At 33.4% G+C, this 20,763-nt stretch overlaps 3 protein-coding genes and 1 pseudogene across 3 annotated transcripts; 1 reads left to right on the top strand and 3 right to left on the bottom strand.

The window, feature by feature from the left end:
* Positions 1 to 1,089: 1,089 nt before the first annotated feature.
* Positions 1,090 to 3,754, bottom strand: LOC123920667 (annotated as a pseudogene).
* Positions 3,755 to 7,568: 3,814 nt separating this feature from the next.
* LOC123920668 (palmitoyl-acyl carrier protein thioesterase, chloroplastic-like) lies at positions 7,569 to 9,996 on the bottom strand. The gene is made up of 6 exons (XM_045972961.1): positions 9,637 to 9,996; positions 9,260 to 9,393; positions 8,663 to 8,776; positions 8,400 to 8,568; positions 8,108 to 8,176; positions 7,569 to 7,994 (listed from the first exon to the last, which is right to left on the bottom strand). Exons 1-6 carry the CDS (start codon positions 9,994 to 9,996, stop codon positions 7,641 to 7,643), a joined length of 1,200 nt encoding a protein of 399 aa, XP_045828917.1. The 3' UTR covers positions 7,569 to 7,640.
* Positions 9,997 to 10,578: 582 nt separating this feature from the next.
* LOC123882474 (origin of replication complex subunit 4-like) lies at positions 10,579 to 17,520 on the bottom strand. The gene is made up of 17 exons (XM_045931333.1): positions 17,223 to 17,520; positions 15,773 to 15,975; positions 15,594 to 15,684; positions 15,463 to 15,519; positions 15,285 to 15,332; positions 14,458 to 14,508; positions 14,322 to 14,365; positions 14,186 to 14,249; positions 13,890 to 13,976; positions 13,598 to 13,689; positions 13,435 to 13,516; positions 12,904 to 12,989; positions 12,709 to 12,818; positions 11,574 to 11,666; positions 11,430 to 11,494; positions 11,141 to 11,284; positions 10,579 to 10,949 (listed from the first exon to the last, which is right to left on the bottom strand). The coding sequence occupies exons 2-17, from the start codon at positions 15,892 to 15,894 to the stop codon at positions 10,920 to 10,922; spliced, it is 1,266 nt and encodes a 421-aa protein (XP_045787289.1). The 5' UTR covers positions 15,895 to 15,975; positions 17,223 to 17,520; the 3' UTR covers positions 10,579 to 10,919.
* Positions 17,521 to 18,550: 1,030 nt separating this feature from the next.
* LOC123920669 lies at positions 18,551 to 20,024 on the top strand. Its single transcript, XM_045972962.1, has 2 exons — positions 18,551 to 18,782; positions 18,826 to 20,024. Exons 1-2 carry the CDS (start codon positions 18,551 to 18,553, stop codon positions 20,022 to 20,024), a joined length of 1,431 nt encoding a protein of 476 aa, XP_045828918.1.
* Positions 20,025 to 20,763: the final 739 nt, after the last annotated feature.

Raw genomic sequence — 20,763 nt, forward strand, 5'->3', positions numbered from 1 at the left:
AGAATGTAGAATAGAATACTCAAATCTTACTATCACATTGCCACCATAAAAATGAAGCCCAGCTTCTTGATCATATTTTACATCTCTTTTCCTTATGATATGTCTAAAAGGTTCAACATGGTTCCCACATTGTTGCATCAAATGAAGAAGAACATTTACCTATATTTGGCTTTTGACCCACAAGAGGTATAGGATCAAACCAAAATGACTCTTTTTTCGACAACTTTGCATCATAAGTTTCACAAGTATCAACATCATAAATTACTATGTTCACTGGCAAGGCCGGCCAAAGCCAAGTGCAAGATGTGTTATCTAGGCCTCTAATTGATAGGGGTCTCAAATTTTTATTTTTATTTTACTCTCTGGTTCCTATGGGAAGGGGGCCCTAGTAGTCCAGAGTTCGGGGCGTGTTCTGACATCAAGTGGTTTCAGTCCCCTCCCAAATGCATTTGCGGAAGATCGAACCGTGATCCTCCCTACCAAATCCAACGCCAATCACCACTGAAACAACTATCACATTTGGTAGGGGTCTCAAAATTTTAATTATATGGTATTAGACTAGTCTATCAAGAGTAATAATAAAAGTGAAAAAAAGTTCAATTATCACTAATAATAAAAAAGTTCAATTATCATTTGTTAATATGTTGATTAGAATTACTTCTTTTATGCTAGTCTTTTTTTATATATAGCATTAGTTACAAGGATAACTATTTTTTATGTCATTCATGTTATTATTTATAATTCAAATAAAAGATCATTTTTATTTGTATTTTTTTATTAGGGGTCCAATTTTAATATTCAAGCAGGGTCTCTAAATAGTTAAGATAGACTCTGTTCATTGGGATCCAAAAGTCTAAAGCTTTTTTATGCCTAATTTCATTTATGTTTTCTATAATGTTTTCTTCAAACTCCCTGAAAGGTGAGATTTTGAGGCTATCCCAACGCATACAATCCGTGGTAAGCTTGTTTTTTGTTGGAATGTTTGGATTTTGCAGCACCCTTATTGCCCTACTACTACATTTTGTGACACTGGCCAGGCTTACTTAATCAATGTTTTTTCTTGGAATTGTAATTATTAGACCATGAGAGTTGACCCCAAAGAGAATCATAGATTTGCAGCCATAAAATATACAAAGGGCATACAATTTTGCACACCACAAATAAGATAAATTTTGGTCAATGTATATCCCAAAAGGTGTCTGCAACAAGTACATATTATATATCAACTGAATACCATAATAAAATTAAACGCTGAAAATTAACATTTTATCCAGCCTAATTAAACATAATGCAAGTAAACTATCAGTTACAGCTTCTGGTCGCACCAATCTGCAAAGTCAGGAAATTTTCACACACCCCACCACGTTACAGTTCCCCGCAATCTGCAAGTCGGGAAATGCTGATAAATTCAGAAATGAAACAAAATAAGATAAAAAGATATATATGTGATGAAACTCAGTCATGCACACTTATAAAACAACTAGCTGAAAAGAAAGAGAGCTAAATTTTCACCTTAACATCCACAAAGCAGCATCTAGTGATCTGGAGATGGTGGTCGCTGGTCGGAAGGCTGTGGCCACATTTGTGGTGCCATGAAGGGATGAGGCTGCTCAGCATACATATTTGGGTCCACCACAGGCTGCTGAGGTGGCATGTAGTAGTATGGAAGAGCATCAGCAGGCCCACCAACATGCATTGTTCCCCTTGGGATTGATGCCAGCACTTCATCTTTCAGGTCGTCATGGGGAACAATGTCAACCAGGAAATCATAGATGTCAGTCTTTGCGATTGCTGCAGCAATATTATTCTTCTGAAGTGTCCTCCTTTTGTTTTCTTCAGTGTGGTTCCAAGAACGCAAAGTTAACTCCGATATGAACATCTCACAGGCCTTTGCAAATAAGACCGGGGCCTCAGCAAATATCATTTTAACATCCTCATCAGCCTTCATAATCTTTTTAATCCGTGCCAGGGGAAGGCTGTGGTTCTTGATATCAGTGATATTTTCGATTTATTGGATTTGATTTTCCCAAAAGGCTTGCAGCTGTTCTGAAGTTGGTTTGACTGATATGGGTTAGATCCATACGGCATTTGACCTCCGCTACCGACAACCCATCTGCGGATTCTGGTGGTTTCCTTGATGATCCATTCTGCTTAGACATAAAATCAAACACGCAATTGGTAACATTTCACAAGCGACAAAAGGCAACAATTATAACACGAGTACAACATTCCGTATAAGCGTTTAATGCATCAGATCTGCTCTCAACCATGTCATGATCAAAAACGACACAATCTCGAGGGAGAAACAGTCACATCTTTTTCTTGACATGCATAAATCATAAAAGCATGCACAATTGTATCCATCTCAAACAAACAAATAAATTGTTTTACCAAGATTATACATATAAACAAACACCTACGGAAAATCAACTCAGGAAACAAAACCAAAAGTTCACAAATCAAAGTAATTATCAGATTTGATCAACAAATCTTCCCTCAGAATACCAAATTATACTTTCAATTTACAAAAACCACAGAATAATCACCCAATTCAACTAAATAACATGTCCACATAAGGCATGCACATAACAAGCAAATCAGTTATTTTATCTGATTCAACAGAACCAAAAATATCAGATTTCCAGTCATTATGTATTCTCCAATCAGAGAAACATAAATTTCAAATTTTTACAAAAAAACATCAAAAAAAGAAACTTTGTTTTAACCAAAAAAAAAGAGAAACTTTTATTTTTCATATTCACTGACAACTAAGATCAAAGAAAACTGTCCACTTCAATCACATGTCTGGTTCACACAAATGTGGAAAAAAAAACCACCACATCAAAATCAACGAGAAAAGGCACAAAAAAAAAGGCACCACATCAAAATCAACAAGAAAAGGCACCCAAAAAAAAAAACAAATGAAATTACGAACAATAATCCCAAAAAAATTGAATAAAATGAAAATTAGCACGGAAAAATAAAACCACGTTAAGGTATAACTAAGAAAACATAGATACATTATTACACACACACGCACAAATGAACTGAGAAAGCAAGAGTTGTTACCTTCTTCAAAGATGAAGCTTGGTTCCGAAAACAGTGAGAGAGAACCTGAAAAAGGATCAAAACAAAAACAAAAACAAAAACATAATAGAAACGAGAAAATGGTGAGAATAAAATGACGAGAAATTAAGTTTGATTGAAAGATCTATAGCATGCAATTTGAAGAAAGAAAGGGTTATTTTGATAATGCTTTGGTACTGAGAAAGATCCAAAAAAAGAAGAGTTTTTAGGGTTTGAGAATGAAGATGATGCAGAAAGATTAGTTGTGAAGATTGATGATGTTTTGTTTTTGTTTTTTCTTTGAAAATGAAATGAAAATGAAACGATAAACGAACCTCTCTGAGAGACAAAAGTGCGAAATACAATAAAGCTGTGTCTTGCTTGTGTGAATAGAACTTGTTTGCTTGGAACCTATTTATAGTTACATTTTCTTACCTTGTTGTCTTTTATTTATTTATTGACCAATTTAACCTTCACTACTTCCCTCCCACTGTATTATATCATCTTCTTGATCCGCCATGAGAAGGCTGTGGTTCTTGAAATCAGTAACCTTTACTGGTTTGCCCAAAAGGCTTGTAGTTGTTGCTGCTGCTGAATATGCTGATAAGCAAGTTGATGCTGACCCAACTGAGCCCCAGCAGGTGATATGATATGGTTTGGTTGACACAGGATAAATCCGAACGGCCATTGATCTGCGCTACCAACAGACCACGTTGGTGGATTTTGGTTATGCCCTTGACAATCCAGTCTGCATGTGATCGGTAACATTTCACAAGAGACAAGCAACAAATCATGCATTCATTGAGGCAAATCTGTTGAGATATTAGTAATTATACCACAAGAACAATATTTGGCATAACCGTTTAATGCATAGGAAAATGGACCTCCATTGCAGTGTGTCGTGATCGAAAACGACACAAACTCAGGAAAGAAACAGGCATATCCTTTTCTTGACATACATAAATCATAAATGCATGCAAATGGTCTACTCAACTCAACCATGCACAATTGAATCAAAATTGTTTTACCAGATAATATAAACGCCTACGGAAAATCAGCTCGGGAAACAAAATCAAAAGTTCACAAATCTATATAATTATCAGATTTAATCAACAAATCTTCCCTCAGAATACCAAAATATGCTTTCCATTTACAAAAATCACAAGATTATCACCCAATTCATCTAAATAACCTGTTCACATAAGGCATGCACCTAACAAGCAAATCAGTTAAGAAACTCAACTCAGAGAAAGATAATTGAAACAAATTACCATTAAAAAAAAATATGAACCTTAATTTTCCAAATTCACTCACAACTAAGATCATAGAAAATTATTCGCTTTGATCATATGTTAGGTTCACACAGAAGTGGGAAAAAAAAAACCGGCACATAAAAATCAATCAGAAAAAAGCAAAACAAATGAAATTACGAATGTTCGATAACAATCATCGCAAAAAAAATGAAAATAAGCACGGATAAATAGAATCATGAAAATAAGCACATTTCCTATTCTCATTTTGGGCATTATATATATTAATACAATTATATTTGCTAAATTTCAAATGGTCTAAGTTTGATGTGTACAAAGACTACTAAACTGATAATAGATAAACGAGTAGATACATACTCGTACTCTCCTATAAGGGAGACTATAGGAACAACACATTCAACAGTAGATCCCAGGTTTTTTAGGGTTTATTCTAGGCTGACAACATCTAGGCTGAATCATTGTATTGCTTAGGTATTGAGATTATGGGAAAGGATTGAAGAAAAATTACATATCTTGTGTGGTTTGAAGAAAAATTAATATGAATTGATAATATTGAGGAAAAAAGATAAAACGAGGGAGAGAGTACCGGAAGGAACTACGACGGTTGATCTGTGAACTGCATGTTCGCCGGCGGACGGTTGATCTGTCTGCTTTTGACCTCACCATTCATTGATTTCTCTCTCTGTGTGTCATATGTTAATTAGTGTCTACCTTGACTTGACTTCCTCAAATATGGTGTTCTCTATGGTTGTAACATTTTATTTAAATTGGCAAAAAATGGACAGGTTTAAGGGAGTTTGGAGAAAGAAAGTTTCAAAATTCTAAACCCATTGGAGTTTAAATTTCGTCAAACCCATTATGTAATATTTTTTTGGACTTATTTCTTTTCGCCTCTAAATCTCTCACGCCCCCTGAATTTAAAAAAAAAAAAAAATATTATGTTGTTTTAGATATATTCATAATTTTTCATTTTATACACATTGCAGCTGAAGAGCAATTTCATATATGAAAAAAATGAAGCAGGGATCAATTTTAAAAAATACACATTGTAGTGCATGCATTAATTGAATCCAAATTTCATACATACCTTCTTCATACTATATATAGTTAGTTGGCAGTGCTAAATCGAGCATGTAGTGCATAAAGAAGTGTTAGAAAAATGAGGGGAATATTAAACTTTGGATATATTTTGAATTCTTAAATTCAAGCAAGTAAAATGTACCCTTTGAGAGGGCTTAAACCCGGTCCATCCCATTTCATTTACTTGTTAACATTAAGATAATAAGATTTGTGTTCTCCTTTAGTGAGTTGCATTTTCACAGCTGAATTATTTTTTGTACATGTGATATACACCTTTTATTTCTTTTATTTGTGACAAGAATATTAATTTATTACTACTATTTATTAATTTTCTGTAATAATCCTCTAGTTTTTAACAAAGTTGTTATAATAATTTGTACATGTTGAGGTATATGTAAAGTGTTTTCTTTTATTTTCTTAATTAATTAAAAATGAGTTCAATTGGTTTAAATTAATAGTGGTGCCCCCTACATTATGAGAACTTAGCTAAGTTTGGTACTCCTAGGTTGAGTCGAATATTGAATTTGTCTATATTCGTTTATTAATTCTTGTGTTGATGATTTTAGGATACGGAAGAAACTAGAATTAATTAAAAGCTTTTAACTTTTGCTAGCTTCATGCATCATGCATGCACGTTAGCTAATTTAATTTCTTTAAAAAGTTACTGTAATTAGTCTAGTTTTATTTAATTCATTTTTCTTATAAAAAGAAGAAGATTAATGTAAATTTCTGTAATTCATTTAGTCTAGTCGAATACTAACCACTTTGTCTGTATTCCACTTTTTGAGAAAAATCGAAAAAGAGAACAAAGTGTGAGAGAGGGAATTAAAGAAATCAAGATAAAGGAATGATCCATCCCTTTCCATTATATATTCCTCTTCACCTCCCTCAAATAAATCACTTCTGGTCTTCTCCTCCCTCAACTTCAATTACAAGGTAATTATTTACTCTCTCTCTCTCTCTCTCTCTCTCTCTCTCACAATGATCTATTTGCATTGTTGATACTTAAATTTTTTGTATATACCAACCAAAAACAATAAAGGTCTTATTTTTAGATTCACACTTAAATAGCTTTTACATGTTAAAAAAAGTCGGACCAAATGTTATTTTTATACTATTTACTAAATGACCGGTTACTTTTTTTCTCATAGGTTATGATAATGAGTCAAGCCCCCATTACACTTCCCACCAAACAATTTGGTGGTGACCATGTCTATACACGAAGGCATCAGGTGCCGTTGTGGGTTTCCTATGCAGCTATCATCATTTTGTTGGTCGTGACTGCATTGATTGTCTTCTACATTATGTACCGCCATATCACTAAGGCGCGGCGTCTAGCAGCTATTTCACCTTCACCCATGACCGAGATGCAGCCGGCGCCACCCGTTTGAGTTGGTTGGACGAAAGGGATGGAAAATTTGTTTTGATACCTAGCTTTAGTATATTTTTATTGGTTTGTAGTTGAACACCCTATTATCAATATGTAATAAACTTTTATTTTCTAGTAATATTGTGTAAATATATATTACACCGTTGTAAAATATAAAAAACCATTTTGTGTTTTTTTTTCTCGCAAAATAGGGAACATATATTGAAAATATACTTCAATTTCAACCTAACGCATACGCATACATGCATGTAGCACGCACATACACACACTACATTTAAAATATAAATATAACGTTTGTAGAAAAAATTACATCAAAAGTTCTTTTTTCCTTTAAGAAGAAAATTTTATGGGTTAAATAAGTTTTTAGCCCTTAAAAAAATATTAAATTTAATTTTTCGCCCCCTTAAAAATAAATGACATATTTTGGTTCATAAAAAATTTCTTACATGCAATTAATTTAGTCATACTATTTTTATACATCAGCTCTTTTATAAGATTTTTTTAATATAGTACTACATTAAAGTCATTAAATTTAATATATAGAGATGGAGATATTATAAAAAAGTTATTATCTTGTACCAAAAAAAAAAGTTATTATCATATATATTTTCACACCAGTTTCATGAATTACATTAGGAACAATATTTCATGAAATTGTATACTCAACTTAAATTTCATTGGTAATGTCACATTCTTTGTATATTTTTGTTTCTCCAAATTAAATGCTTCTTGACTAAATATCTTCCCATCATGTCCTTTTCATTTAGGCCAAAAATTTCTTAGTGACCAAAGTTTGTCCCTTCTTAGTTCCCAATTCTCAAATACATAAATTACTATGTAGAAAATGGACATGTAGTGAAGCCTTTCTTTTTCCATGTAGTTTTTCCTCTAACAATTTCTTCATTTTGTTTTACTCCCTTAGCTTGTAAAAGATGTGTATATTTTATTGGTCTTTGCTCAAAGTAGCTCAAAACTCCACCACCATTTATAATATCCGATGATGATGCTAATGATAATCCATTAAACAAATTTGTGCAATAATTTGATTCTAACATACCATTAAGTACTATTTCATCTTCTTCAGGTTCACATAATGATTCAACTATATCTGAACTTCCACATTCCCTTCTATATTCTAATATGATTCCATATAATTGATGACTCTCTAGAATTTGATCTGGAATGGTCTGTAAAATCATCAATAATAAAAAAGATTAAAGTTAATTATATGATATTCTAATAATCATATTAATATTGAAGAATGATGAGTAGATTAAGTTTTTTTTTTTTTTTAATTTACCTCAAGCATCCATCTTAGATATTTTACATTATTAACATGTTGGTTCATGTCCAAATCACTTCTCTGGGGCTGCAAAGTGGACAGTGACAGAAAATCGTTAATTGTGTACATTTTCCGTGTCGTGGCCGAATTTATAATTAAACTATAATGCAAGGTTTTAAAAAATGTTCGAAACCGCAAATTATTTTTTTTCTTTTCACAATCGAAATACTAGCTGCATCAACTACATTTGACCTTAGTTATATGTAATATGAACGATTATTACACGTTCGTGATTAAAATGATGGAATACCTTTAAATCAGAATTCATGTATTTAGCCTCTTTGTCTAATTTGACGATTTTTTCGAGAGCATCTTCTTGTATCGCTTGTTTTTCTATGAACCAAGGTGTAAGTTCATCCCTCACCTCTTCCGGCATTTTGGAGAGGCGTCTTGTTTTACGGTTCATCATCACCCATGTACTGTTTTAATTATGTAGTAATCTCAATTAGAACAAGTATGACAAAAAATAAAGTTGAAGAAAGCTTCAAAAAGGTTATGGAAAATGTGACCAACCTTGTTGCACGAGCGAAAACTCGGCCTGTGGCTTTACTTCTTATGAGCCAGTCGCGTCGCATTCCATTCTTGCCGGACGCTCCAACCCATGTGTCAATTTCAAGTACCTCTCCCCTGTCACAAGAGAAATGTATACCTACTTGTTATTATGATTTTTGTTATGTTATGATGATGATACTTTGGTAATAAAAATAAAACTACATATCATTCATTAAAATTGTTTTAAATCTTAAGTAATTTTTTTATTCTTATGTTACTATGTACAACAATGTATTCTGATTATGATTTAGGATTGCCATGGTCCATGGTGAAATAAAATATTGAATATTGAATATTTTAGTGAAATCTATGCAATGTATATATCAATATAATTTAAATTTAAAATTAAAAGAGTTTGTTGTCTACCTCAAAAAGGGTATAAGACAAAATATCTTGATTAATATGGAGAAAAACTCCTAGGAGAACCTCAAAGAAATAGTACATTTTTGTCAAGTATGCATGAAAGTTATCAAATTGGAATCTATTTTCCAACAAGGTTTCTAATGTACATTAACTTGTGTCTTTGTATAATAATAATAATTAAAAAAAAGGACTAACCAGATTGGATAATAATCAATGAGAACTTGCATTCTTGATACAACCCAAATAAGATCATTCCTCATCATTCCATGTGTTGCTCCAAATCCATCACTAAGAAGTCCAGACATCCATACATGGTTTAATGCTGTTTCCTACATAAAATTAAATACATCATTTATTAAGCTATGAAGCAGTGACACACAGACACTAGACATGACACTGACACGCCGACACAGACACATGGCGGACACCCTTCAATCTGAAGTGTTAGTATTACAAAGCTGGTAACAATACAATGATGCCCTTGCAAATTTTGATGAAGTATATATACTAATTATTAATCATAATTAAATAATAGAAATAGTGTAATAATATAGATTAATTAAATTAATTACCTGAAGAAGATTGAGAATGCTCTCAAGTGTTGCAGTTTTATCAGCACCAACTTCATAGGACCTAATAACAACAGTTTGTCTATAACCAACACCACCTTCAACAATAAGACCTTGACGATGATGATCAACTAATTGCTTCTTTGTTGGTATGTTTTGGCGTTGACTATTTTCAACAAGAGTTGTAGGTGCAGCTTCAGCTGTTTGACTAAGTGATTCAACTTTAATTGGAGACCTAAAAGCACTTCCATTAATTCTAATGTTACTGTTACTATTCAAATGATCATGTTGATTTTCTTTCATAGAACAACATCTTACAACAAAAGAAGAAGCTGAATATGTTAAATTAGTAAAAGCAACCATATTTGAGTTTCACTATGATATGGAAGGAGTGAAAGATTGGAAATGAAACATGTTATTTATAGTTTAAAGTTTGGACGGATTGAACAAAGAAGAATGAGAGACAAAGAAGTGAACCTTATATGATTTTAGCTGAAAAATCAAAGAAACATTGCATGGTTTTTGATGCTTGTCAAATACACAATAACCTTGAATTGATCGATAAGCTAAAATGGGACAAAAACAACTGTTTAGTTTATGTCAGCCAACTTTGTGAGTTTGTGAAATATATATAAAAAATGGGATTTCTCTTTGAACATTAGTTAACTTGATATCATAAACCTTTTTTTTACAAGATCATAAACCTTGTCCTCTTCCATGTTAATAATAACGCATAGTGTTTATATTACGTTGGTACCAAGATTTAAGAATATAATTGAAATTAGTAGTGTTTTTGAAAAGTAAAATGATGACTTCATTCCATTTTAACTAAACTCATATTTTAAGAAATCAACCAATGCACTTAACCAAGTTAACGACTACTTTGTTTTTTGTGCAAGTAAAAGACACACGTTAACTTTTATACTGTTTTGTAGGGTGATGTTTCGATCAATTTCTTCGATTGGATCTATTAATTTTGCTTCTTGTCTCCATTTTGTTTCTCTATACTACAGATTCCGATAAATGGAATGCAAGATTGTATGTTGGCTTCCTAAACAATTTTGATGGCATAACTTACTAATACATAAGGGAGTACATCAATACATAAATATGTGTGCTCAAACACAAATTTCATTTCCATGTACATCAGTTATAAACTTATAATCAAGGAAAGGTATTGACTAAACAAAATATATCTCTTTCTTCACGAACAAGCTCGTCTCATACCACCTCGTAAATGACCGGCGTGAGGCAGCAAACAATTATGGTCTTCAGGTGTTTATCCTTCACGAATCTATTAACTTTTGAAGGATAGCCTGCCAAAAAATAAAAATTTATAAATTTTGCTCCCGTTACCTACCATCGCACATGTGACATATAACAATAATTGATAGAAGTTACAAGCAAAGCAAAAAACAAAAATAACCCAAAACACAATCAAATACTCATGTGATTCATAATGTAGCATAAAAATAAAATATAGGTGGGCTTTTGTCAGTTAACTTACGGGGCATGACTGATATGCCTTTAATCCCTGATACAGCTCACCAGATGAAATTAAGAGCTTTACAGGACGAAATTCAACAGACAAACTATGTCCTCTATTGTCTGAGAAACATATTAATTCACGATGTATAAGATGTTCAAATGCCTGCAAACACATAGTAAAAATGCCATCAAATAAGTTTGGGATCGGTGTCAGACGATCATAGGTGATGGGAAACATACTATAACAATCATTTACTTATATATAAACACATTTGGCTTAAATAAATCATCAAAGCAAGTGCACACACCCTTAAACAGACATTCCGTGCATAGTAATCAGAAGTCTGGAAAGAATCATGAACGCTTTTATACTCTGCAAGATATGGCAGATGCGTTAAGGAATAAAGTGAAATAAAGTGACAAGAATAATGAGATAAAAAAACAACTATCACCTTTCATCACTGCGTTGAAGTTACATAAACTTTTCTCTTTAACTTCCAATCTCTTCATGCATACCAAAATATAAAGTTCTAAAATGGAGCAATCTGCTTGCAACGAAGATATAACCAAAAAGCCATTAGTTTCTTCGTGAAGACCAACGGGAGAGAACTGAAAATGCAATTGCCCTTCTTTCTTTCTTTTTTCCACGTTTTTTTCAACTAAAGAATATGGCAATGTTTTGCAGTTTTCAATTAAATGCAATTGCCCTTCTTTCTTTCTTTTTTCCACGTTTTTAATCTACGAAGTAATTAATAATTATTATGCAAGAATATCATCTCACATGCTACAACAGTTTTTCTCCCTTAACACATAGGGTATATGGAAGAACTCGTGTCTTATAACTTAGAAGATTCACATGTTATGTCTTCAGTCTGGACATAGTCCTATAACAAAAGCTAGCAATTTTAAATATCCCTAGTTCGGATTAAAAAGAGAAAAAAAAATCCCTAGTCCTACGCATTCTTCTTTTCCAATCAAGTCTTGGTGCATCAAAGAAAAAAATTACATTACTATGCCACAGGGAATTATGCAGTGAGGGAGGTATTAATGTACCATACATATGCAGTTTAAAAAAAAGGTATCCATATATTGAGGAAGGAGAAGTTTGTTGAAAATAAGTGTTGAATCTAAATACGTAGAATATGTCTGCTCTTGATTCAGCAGCAGTCAAACCTTCAAATCATATATCATCTCTAAATATAAATCATGGGTAGGTATTATTTATTATAGATCCACAACAGTTATATAAAAGGAGAAATGTCAAACCTTCCCAGGAAACCTAAAGATATATAAAAGGAAAGGAAACCTAAAGATATATAAAAGGAGAATTGTTTTGAGCTAGAGAAATATTTATTATTTTATGTTGCTAGACATAAACAAATTTTTACTAGAAATATTATATGGTGTCAGACATCATTGAGTATACCAAAAGAAAACTCAAAGGGGGAGAAACCAAGACTCGTCAAATGGGAACAGTTAGGAACTTGATGAAATCTCTAATGCATAAAAAAGAGCATATTATAAGGTCTTTGAATGTGTGTTTACTATCACAAAATAAACATTAAAAAAAAAAAAAAAAAATCATACTTCTTAAACATTCCAGTTTGGGCTGTCTCTGGATGCTTGAAGATGCTGTTTCAAAGTTTTCCCGGGACAGAAACCCAGTCTGCAAATCCATATGAGAGACTGCGTAGAATCTGGAAAATCAACAAACTCGCTAAGTCTGGGAGAATAGTCTAATTGATATTGAAAAACTGATAGAAGTGTGAAAGATATACTTACAGGAACCTCAACAAATGTTTGACAGAGGAGTCAAAATTCAAATATTTATTGAAGATTTCTTTGAACTTTTTGTCTTCTATAATATTCTGTAATTTGTAAAGGATTTCTTTCCTAGATACGGAAGTTTGAACTTTCAATAATCAAGAAAATAAAAAGTTGTAAATTTCCCTATGCAAATGATAGTTTTTATAGACGTGAAATAGTTGTTGTTGATGAATCAATTATTCCTAGAAACACATATACAATGAATGCAAAGAACTGAAAAGGATTGCAACAATAGTTATTTCGGCATAGCTCACTAACTTATATTAATGCATATATGAACATCTGGCCAAAGTACAAAAATGTATGCATTATGGGTTAGAAACCAATTATTAAGTCTTCACAATTGCAGAATATAGCAGGCATGCAAACTTCAATCCAATTGGTTTGCAAAATGAATATATTATAATGGATGGCCTCCCTGTATATTCTGAAGGCGCTCTAATTAACTAGATTCAACATAAAATTCTCTCTGGATAAAAAGGATACTTGAACCCTTTTATTAAATTCAACAGCGTAATCATATGGAAGGCCCGACTCTAATGGTAATGTCAGCATATGCGCCAGTAATCTGCATAATAAGTCAAAACAGTAGTGTATTTAACATCGTATTCAGCATGGTCCATTCCACAGACAATTACTATTTATCTACCTTTGTGAATTTTCTATTGAAGGTGGTAAGAACAACAGCTTTCTGTGTGAAAAACGAGATCGTACTCTTTTCTCCAATAGCTGATCTGCATCCTGCATGGTCAATTATCTTGGTTTGTAAAATTTATCTCATTATCTCCTAGCACCTTATGCAATGATAGATTCTCAAAATGTGAGCAAAAGAAATTGGAAAATCAAATTTAAAGAAATCTTTTTGTTTTTTAATCATGTATAAACATCCAGACTTGATACTAATCATCATAGAAAAAAGGAAATAACTGTAAAGCACATACCAGGCGGCAACTAATTCCTATTACTACAGCTTGTGATGATACAGATTGCATTGCATCTAGCAAGCTATATAGTAGCCGCTGTTTACCCTGCAAAAAATTAGAAAAGAAAATAGAAGTAAATATATGGTTAAAGAAGTCAAACCCAAACATATAATAGATAACAATCCACATAGACCACAACTACAATAAATTAATATAGTAAGTAGTTGATCATAATTCATAACTACAATCATAACCAAAATTTTATACTAAGCTTTTGAGTAACAGTCAAAGGGGAAAAGAAAGTAGAGCCTTACCTGAGCAAAGAGGTCAAACTCATCCAAAATAAAAATTACACTTTTATGTGCTAATCCGCATTCCCTACATAACAACGATAATAAATGATTTAGAAATTCAAAATATTCCTTTTTCAACAAAGAAAACTTTACTTACTTTAACACGGCTACCATAAATTGGGAATTGTCATCAAATGATGCCTACAAAATACAAAATGTTCATATAAAAAATCAACAAGTCATTGTACCACAGGTGAAAATGTATAGTATGAATTGTGTACAAGTTATGTTACCGCTTTCGAGAATAGCAATTGATGCTCCATGCATAACTGCCTAGCTATTTCCTGATTAATCATCATTTGCAACAACAAATGAGATGCCATACAAGAAAAGGAAGCAGTGCAACTTAAATCTACTAGTTTAAACAATTTCCAATAAGATTTATAAATTCTATAACATGGCTAATGTAAACATCATTGCTCTTGTCTAACGAGAAAGAATCTAAGGTGCACTGTCCATCACCTTCCAATTCCTTTGAAGGCTTACAAGTTTGTAGCAGGAGAAATATTTAACCAGAATTCAAAAAGATCACTGTCACACTTCCTCAATAAGAATAATCTATAAGCTCTCTAGCTAATTCACTGTTGAAGATTATAATGTAGTGAAGTTATGTAGTTTATCACTCAAGTAGACTTCATGCCAACAAGTGTTGCTTTATTATTTAGACAAGATTGGGAACATAACCAGGGAAACAAATTAGGCAAATAAGAAGCCTTAGATTGCAAATAAAATAAGACTAGCATAATCAAAATTATCATCGTCAGTAAGTCAACGCACAACATAAAGCACCTGAAAAATCAAGATACATAAGAAAACTATTTACTTTAGAGAATATAAAAGAGGCATATGTCAGGGTTCGAATCCCAGTGATAGGAATAGGCCTGCATTTGTTGGGATATAAGAGTTGCCTCTTAACTAGTATCTACATTCTCGGGGAACTAAACCTGTGACTATTGACTATGGCCCATGTCTATGGGGATACTCTAGGTTCATTCTCGGATAAAAATAAGAGACAACTAAGTTATAATACGATAAGTGCTTCAATTGGTATGAGAAGAACCTTGAATGCAGAGATGTCATCACTATGCAAAAGCCCACTCAGTCTGACCTATAGAAATCCATGAAAACATAATTCAGAGTGAAAACAAACATTCCCAGTGACATCTTCCAATATTAAAGGATAAATAATAAAAACTAATTTCTTATAATTTACGGAGGTAATGAATTGAATTGAATACCACTGAAATGGAGTCTGGATATTGAAGTAACAAATCTTGAATGACAAGATCCAAAACCTAAAAAGAGAAAACAAAGTGAAAAGAAACCCTCAAATAGATTGGTTGTGATGTGTGGAAATAGGGGAACAAACCGCAAGCTTCCCGGAGCCACGTGGACCGAGGAGAAGAATAGAATTGTTGCAAGCCTCCGCCACTGAACTTGATATCATGAATTTCAGTTTGCTGATGATAATTGATTATTAAATCAGTTACAGTGTGATTTGATTAAAATTAAACTGAGGAAGGAAAGTTTGTCAGAAGAATACTAGACCTGTAGTTTCCATCTGAAGAATCCTTGAAGATGAATCCGGTGTCACAGATTCTGCTTCGAAGTAGGTTCAACGCTTTCACTATGTGATGATTCTCTCCCTCCGTTTCCATTGCCACTGCCATTTCCGGTGATAGAAGATTATTTGGCGTGAAGGGAACAATAACCCCGCCTATTTATTTATTTTGATTTACTAATCCCTATACCTGTGCAATGCATGTGGCAAATTATGGTTAAGTGTAAACTTTTAATTTAAAACTTATGCATATAAAATTAAATTTAAAAGTTACATATTGATAAAAAAAAAAAAAAAATCATTGCAAAAGACCTGCACAACAATGTCTATAGTACACAATGGACCTTCGTTTAACTTGAATAAAATAAATAAGTACTTCCATATTAAAAGATATATTTATAAATTATAAAACACTAACAGCAACAAATATGGCAGGCCTCTAGTCATTGCGTGTTAATAAGGTGATTTAAAGCCTTTGCCTGCACGTCATGAGGCTTCACGATTTCTAAAGGTTTAACCGACTAATGTAATCTCTATGGATCAAAACTGAAGTTTCATTTTATTAGACCAGTTTTTAAAATTGAATCAAAATGGAAGTAATATTAATAAACTCAACCAATGACTTGCAACATTAGAATAAATACAATTAATACAATTAGTCTAATAGTTATCGTACGAACGCAGTGACCAATATAGGACTCTTTCATTTTCAATGCCAATAAATCCCAGCACCATGTCCACATTACAGAAGATACTTACAAGTTACAAAATTGCAGGCTGACTACTCATTAGAAGAAGGTAAATATTATATAATATATGCAGCACCTACATATCAAAATAAAATCCAAGCCACGCACAGCTACTAAACTTCTCAAAAAGCAGATTGAGACTAATTGTATTAATTAGTCTCAATCTTCTTTCTCTATTTCCCTGGTGCACCAAAAAGCAGATTGAGAAGCTCATTAGCTAAGCCAGTTGCCGGATACCAAGTCTTAAAAAAAAATAGCTAAGCTTTATCTACGATAACTATTCGACTAACTGCATTTATCCTTCCTAATGTTGCAAATCATTGGTTGAATCTGTTAATATTACTTTCCAATTTGATTCAATTTTAAAACTGGTCTAATAAAATGAAACTTCAATCTTGATCCATAGTGGTTACATTAGTAAATTATACCGATTTCAAAGATTGAATTAGTAGCAACATAAGCAAATAAATCATACCTCACAATGACCAAAACAATATTCATCAATCTTTTAAGGAATAAGAAAAATAAAAACATAAACATTTTCATTTTGTTCAAAAGCAGCACAAATCACAATCAGAAACCCTAAATTATAACAAGTGATCCTAACGTTTTGTGAATCACTCACTTGAAGATTCAAAGCAACGCAAGAAACAGAGAATACAACACGAGAATAGGCGAGGTTGATTACCTTTTGGGGAGACGGCGGATGAAGAGCGAAACCGGTGAGGTTGATTCTCAATTCGGAAAATTAACGGTGGCGAACGAGAATGAGAGCACTGAAGGAGGTTGTTTCGTACGATAATTATGGTTGAAACAAAGAGTGGCGAGTGAACGGAGAGGTTGAAACGAGCACGGCGAAGGAGATGATAGAGTTTGAACGGTGAACGGCGAACGGCGAGCTTTTTGAACGGTGAACTTTCAGAGCGCGAATATTTCCCGCTTATTATTTGGGTGTAGTAGAAGAAATAAGGGGTGTTGAATAGTAAGTTCCGTCTCATAAAAATGTCAAATTTATATTTATTTTTTCGGTCTCAAAATATTTGTTATTTTAAAAAAAAAATGGAAGAAATTTTAAAATATTATTAACGTACTGTAATATTATTTTTTTCATTAATATACTTTTTCTTTTCTTTTGCACAAACACTGTCATCAAAGGGCAGTATAATTGTGTTATTATCAAATAAAGAAAAAGAGCAATACAATTGCTTTGTCAATATGAAATGTAATTTACACTTGAGAGAATAAAGTAATGGTTTGTTACCATTGATTAAGAGATAGTAACATATAAAAATTTAGAAAAAATGAATTTAGATAGTGTTAGATTACACTTTATTCTCTCAACTGTAAATCACACTTGAGAGAATTCATTCCCGTGTTCATCCATCGTAGTGGGGAGGAGATCCTCTCCAATGTAGTTTTTCTCTAGTAGTATCACAACCGGTCATTTTATTTTTGTGATACTATTTGTTAAATCTAAATGATTCTAATAAGCTAATTCATATTGTTGATGAGTTGGCTTGGTGTGCAAGCAACAAAGTGAAGGTGTAACCGATTGCTTCTAAAGCAAGTCAGTTAGTTTGTTAAGTGAGTTTGTTAGAGTCAGTTAGGTTTTGTTCTACCTAGGTTGTTAGAGTTTGTTAGGAAGTTATTAGTTGGTTAGAGCCTAAGAGAATCACCAACTTTGTGGTGATCTAGTATAAAAAGAGCTTGGCTCATATTAGTGTGTGTAACTAACTAATTTTCCCCCAAGTGGATGAATAAAATCTGAGATATTTTCCCCTATAATCATCTTCTTCTTCAATTACACAAATGCTATTCATTCTTTCCATTCAAACGCCATTGTTGCAGCAAGAAAAGTAGATCATGCATCTGTGCTCATTGGCGAGGCCAAGTGACAGTGCAGCACGCGCGTGTGTTCTTGCCTGCTTGCCAAGCCTGTGTGCAGGCCAAAGGAAATTGTGTCAAGCCTAAGCTGCGCCAACATCTGGCATCAAGAGCCTGGTTCGTGCTTTAACCATGGCAACCTTTAACAATGGTCAATTCCCTGCGAATCTACCAATTTTGGATGGAAAGAATTATGATAATTGGAGCAAACAGATGAAAGTTTTGTTCAATTATCAAGATGTGATGGAACAAGTGATTAGTGGTGTTGAACCACTCTCAGAAAGGTGCAACAGAGGTTCAAAGAACACAACACAAAGAATTGAAGAAGAAAGACTACAAGGCATTGTTCATAATTCATCAAAGTGTAAGTCCTGATATCTTTGAAAAGGTTGGAGATTGTGAATCAGCTAAGCAAGCTTGGGATATCTTGGCTCCAGCTTATGCTGGAGATCAGAAGGTGAAGAAAGTGAAGTTACAAACCCTAAGAAGCAAGTTTGCACAGCTACAAATGGAAGAGAAAGAAACTGTAAGTGAATTCTTCACTAAAATTGCAAAATTAGTTAATGAAATGAAAGCTTGTGGAGAAATTGTGTCTGGTACAATGAGAGTAGAAAAGATATTGAGATCTTTAACTCCTAAGTTTGACTATGTGGTAGCTGCTATAGAAGAATCTAAGGATCTTGACAGTATCAAGGTTGAGGAACTGCAAGGTTCTTTAGAAGCACATGAGCAAAGGATGAATCAGAGAAATTCTGATAAATCCAATGGTGAGATAGCATTACAAGTTCAGCAGGGTAATAAGAATAAGAAAGGAAAGGGAAAATGGCAAGGCAATAAGGGAAAAGATAGTTATCAGAATGGAAATGGAAAAGAGAATCAAGATACCAAAGGAGGTGGAAATCAGAAGAAACAGTTCAATGGTGGTAGAGGTGGTTACAATGGAGGTGGAAGAGGTGGAAGAGGAAAATTTGACAAGAAACATATTCAATGCTATAATTGCCAAAATTATGGTCATTTTGCAGATGAATGTAGATTCAGAGAGGAATCAAGTGATGCTGAAGCCAAAATGGCTAGAAATGATGATGATGATGATGAAGGCTCAGTGATGCTTCTTGTAACTACAAAAGATGAAAGTGACCTTCAAGAGAAATGGTATCTTGACACTGGATGTACAACACACATGACAGGGAGGAAAGATTGGTTCACAAGCCTAAAGGCTACTCAGAATCACAATGTTAAGTTTGCAGACAATAACAGCCTTGCAGTACAAGCTATTGGTGATGTAACCATCAAAAGAAAGGATGGCAAGTGTTCAGTGATCTCTGGTGTATTGTACATACCAGGTATGAAATGTAATCTACTCAGCATAGGCCAATTGCTAGAGAAAGATTATAGAATTGTAATGGAGAATAAGTTGCTGAAAGTGTACAACACTAAAGGTAACCTGATGTTGAAAACTGAAATGTCAAAGAATAGGACATTCAAGATTGGGCTCAATGTTCTGAATCACAAGTGCTTGATGACTGCATCAAGCAGAGAAGAATGGAGATGGCACTATAGAATGGGGCACTTGAATTTCAAGGACCTCAGCTTGCTGCAAAAATAAAAAATGGTGACAGGTTTGCCAAGCCTGCAAGTGCCTGAAGAGATTTGTGAAGAGTGTGTGCAGTCAAAGCAGCACAGAGGGAGCTTCAGCAAGCATGCAGTAAGTAGAACCAATAGTGTACTTGAAGTGGTGTATTCAGATGTATGTGGTCCAATGCAAGTGAATTCAAATGGAGGTAACAGGTACTTTGTAAGTTTCATAGATGACTTTAGCAGAAAACTATGGACTTACTTGATAAGTAAGAAAAGTGATGTGTTTGAAATTTTTAAGAAATTTAAAGCTACAGTTGAGAGACAAAGTGGTAAGAGACTCAAAACCCTAAGAACAGATGGGGGTGGAGAGTATGTATCACATGAATTTGCAAAATTCTTTGACAATGAAGGCATTGTGCATGCCATAGTCCCACCATATACTCCACAGCAAAATGGGACTGCTGAAAGGAAGAATAGAACAATAATGGATATGGTGAGGTGTATGCTGAAGGGGAAGCATTTACCTAAGGAGTTGTGGGGTGAAGCAGTGTCTACTGCTACTTATACATTGAACAGATGCCCTACAAAGAGATTGAAGGGTATCACACCAGAAGAATGTTGGTCAGGACACAAGCCAAATGTGAATCATATGAGAGTGTTTGGTTCACTAGCTTTTAGACACACACCAGATCAATTGAGAAAGAAGTTGGATGATAAGTCAACAATGATGATATTGGTTGGTTATCACTCAACTGGAGGTTACAAAC

Source organism: Trifolium pratense, linkage group LG4 (genome assembly GCF_020283565.1).
Source record: "Trifolium pratense cultivar HEN17-A07 linkage group LG4, ARS_RC_1.1, whole genome shotgun sequence".
NCBI classification, from domain to species: domain Eukaryota; kingdom Viridiplantae; phylum Streptophyta; class Magnoliopsida; order Fabales; family Fabaceae; genus Trifolium; species Trifolium pratense.

What these genes read in the sequence shown, in the direction of transcription:
- LOC123920669 (XM_045972962.1), top strand. Translation starts at nt 18,551, where the DNA reads ATGGCAACCTTTAACAATGGTCAATTCCCTGCGAATCTACCAATTTTG. An exon ending in TGTTCATAATTCATCAAAGT is followed by an intron (nt 18,783 to 18,825) that starts GTAAGTCCTGAT and finishes ATTGTGAATCAG; the next exon opens with CTAAGCAAGCTTGGGATATC.
- LOC123920668 (XM_045972961.1), bottom strand. Translation starts at nt 9,996, where the DNA reads ATGGTTGCTTTTACTAATTTAACATATTCAGCTTCTTCTTTTGTTGTA. An exon ending in GTTTTCGCTCGTGCAACAAG is followed by an intron (nt 8,569 to 8,662) that starts GTTGGTCACATT and finishes TAATTAAAACAG; the next exon opens with TACATGGGTGATGATGAACC. An exon ending in ACATGAATTCTGATTTAAAG is followed by an intron (nt 8,177 to 8,399) that starts GTATTCCATCAT and finishes TCCACTTTGCAG; the next exon opens with CCCCAGAGAAGTGATTTGGA.
- LOC123882474 (XM_045931333.1), bottom strand. Translation starts at nt 15,894, where the DNA reads ATGGCAGTGGCAATGGAAACGGAGGGAGAGAATCATCACATAGTGAAA. An exon ending in TAGGAATTAGTTGCCGCCTG is followed by an intron (nt 13,690 to 13,889) that starts GTATGTGCTTTA and finishes TTGACCATGCAG; the next exon opens with GATGCAGATCAGCTATTGGA. An exon ending in AGGCATATCAGTCATGCCCC is followed by an intron (nt 10,950 to 11,140) that starts GTAAGTTAACTG and finishes ATTTTTTGGCAG; the next exon opens with GCTATCCTTCAAAAGTTAAT.